Genomic DNA, 2,074 nt, shown 5'->3' with positions numbered 1-2,074 from the left:
TTTGTTATTCTTCAGGCGTGGCCACGGCCTGCATTGACTACCTCGAAGACCCCCGGCGCGTCCCGCCCGGCAATGGCTGGCTTTGGGCGAGCTTGACCAATGACGGCGGAGTGGCGGCCATAAGGAGCGCTTTCGGCCCGCCCGTGACAATGGATCTGGACTCGCACTGCAAACATTTCAATCTAAGACAGTTACCAACGACCATCTGATAATACAGAAGATTCCCCGATAAGTACAGGGCGGAGGGTCGCCCGACGCTAGACGAGGTTGGTGATTGATGCGAGTGGCGGGAGGCAAGGCGCTGATCGGTACTATACTTGATATGGTATCCGTCGGCACAGATCCAGATGGCGGACCTACCATAGATGGAAATACCGCGCCGTAAATTGCGCGTCAAAACCAACTATCGGTGTGGCATATCAGGCTTCGCAGCGAACTCGTGCCCCGCCGCGTCGGCCATCGCCCCGCCCCCTGTGGACGCGGTACAAACAAATGGCACTATATAACGGGGCAGAGTCATCCCCACCTCTCAGCATTCTCCTCTTCGCTCCCGCCCACACACAGTACTATCCCGCTCCCGAAATTCATTGACTCATCCCGCCCTACGAAATATCAGCAAGAATGCAATATCCTACCACCCCATCATCTCACCACGGACACACTGTTCCGCGTACTCCGCCATCGCAGACCGGCCGGCATCACCACAACGGCCAGCTACCGACTCCAGGGGCACCCTACATGTTTGCAGCGGTGCTGCCGCAGAGTGCACTGGCGCCTGGCCATACTGGGCTTCCACCGACGCCGTACATGCCCACTGTTCCACTCCCTATTCAACACAACAGCAGTGAGTATACTCATTTCTGCGACTTGTTTGCGTGCCAGCCTAATAATACACCAGCCGGCCTACTTACTCCTCCCGAGAGCCCGGTCAGCAGGTCGCGGAGTCTGACAGCCCTGAACGACCATCTCTTCCGCCCGAACTATACCTACGACATGCGTTACGACGTCGACCACGCTGGCCTGCGTTCTGCTCTGCAGGAGCATGCTACCATTCCTGCAACCGGGCAGCTTGCCGTCCTAGTCCAACTCGATCAGCGCATGCTTACCATTAATATTGGCGACGGGAGGGCCGCTCTCACTGTCAGAGATGTCCTACACCGTCTCCACAGGGAACTGACCAAGAGTGAGTGCCACGCTGGGCTATAATGACAGCTCAGCTCATAAAGCCTTGCAGTTCTTCCCAACGGAGGCACCCTTCTCCAGCTTATCGGCAGGCGTTATATCTTTGACGGCCTAGAGCCTAGCGGAGGCAATACTTTCACTCTCAAGCTCAGACGTTAAGCGCCACGCGAAGGACTGTGCTTGCCGCTATCACTCTAGCTCACGAAAGCAAGGGAAGTATGGATAGCATCGCATTAACGAATCCTTCGTTGGACATAACGGTGTACCTCTCAGGTTTGTAGTACATCTCATATCATCTTCTCACGTATACTGCTTCGCAACTCAGCTGTATTGACTAGCTTTTTGTATCGCTACTCCGTAGTGTAGATTCCTCTCCGCGTTCCTGTTCCTCGCGTCCTTCCACCGTCTTCCTCATTCGCTATCGTTGCGTCGGATACTGGTTTCTCTCCCCACTGTTTATAGCTATTTTGTCTGGCTTGCGGCATCTCTTGAGCTGTATCACTCCACTCTGCATGTACGTAGGTAGTATTACATACATAGTAATGAATAATATTCCTTAAACCGTCTCTATTACACTGAAGAGAACCCTCTTCACAGTAGTGACGCGGCAGCCTGGAAAAATTGATATCGTCAAGCTATAACATGCGAAAGAATGCGTCTTACGTTTATCACATAACCTGCATCAGTGCATCAAACATTTCAACTTTCAAGCTTGCTGCTATTCGTAAATGAAAAAGAAAAGAAAAAAGAAAAGAGCGTAACGACAGTACTTATTCCCACTAGCCGACTCGAAGTCTCGAACGACTGACCTCGTCATTGCTAGTGACGCGCTCTACCAACTGAGCTAAACGGGAGTATTGAGTTGCCTTAAATTCCCTACAAGAGGCAGATC

The 2,074-nt window shown here is 52.6% G+C and overlaps 1 protein-coding gene and 1 non-coding gene across 2 annotated transcripts; one reads left to right on the top strand and one right to left on the bottom strand.

Annotated features, from left to right (window-relative positions):
• Positions 1-621: 621 nt before the first annotated feature.
• Positions 622-1,632, top strand: PHACADRAFT_214846 (uncharacterized protein; the record flags this gene model as incomplete). The annotated part of the gene is made up of 3 exons (XM_007403052.1): positions 622-844; positions 899-1,183; positions 1,235-1,632. The coding sequence occupies 3 exons, from the start codon at positions 622-624 to the stop codon at positions 1,339-1,341; spliced, it is 615 nt and encodes a 204-aa protein (XP_007403114.1). The 3' UTR covers positions 1,342-1,632.
• Positions 1,633-1,963: 331 nt separating this feature from the next.
• PHACADRAFT_t161 lies at positions 1,964-2,036 on the bottom strand. Its single transcript has one exon. It is a non-coding gene; the product is annotated as a tRNA-Ala (tRNA).
• Between the last annotated feature and the right edge of the window lie 38 nt (positions 2,037-2,074).

The sequence above is a fragment of the Phanerochaete carnosa genome (genome assembly GCF_000300595.1).
Source record: "Phanerochaete carnosa HHB-10118-sp unplaced genomic scaffold PHACAscaffold_705, whole genome shotgun sequence".
Taxonomy (NCBI): domain Eukaryota; kingdom Fungi; phylum Basidiomycota; class Agaricomycetes; order Polyporales; family Phanerochaetaceae; genus Phanerochaete; species Phanerochaete carnosa.
Note: the sequence above shows the minus strand (reverse complement) of the source record. Positions and strands in the feature narration are given on the sequence as shown.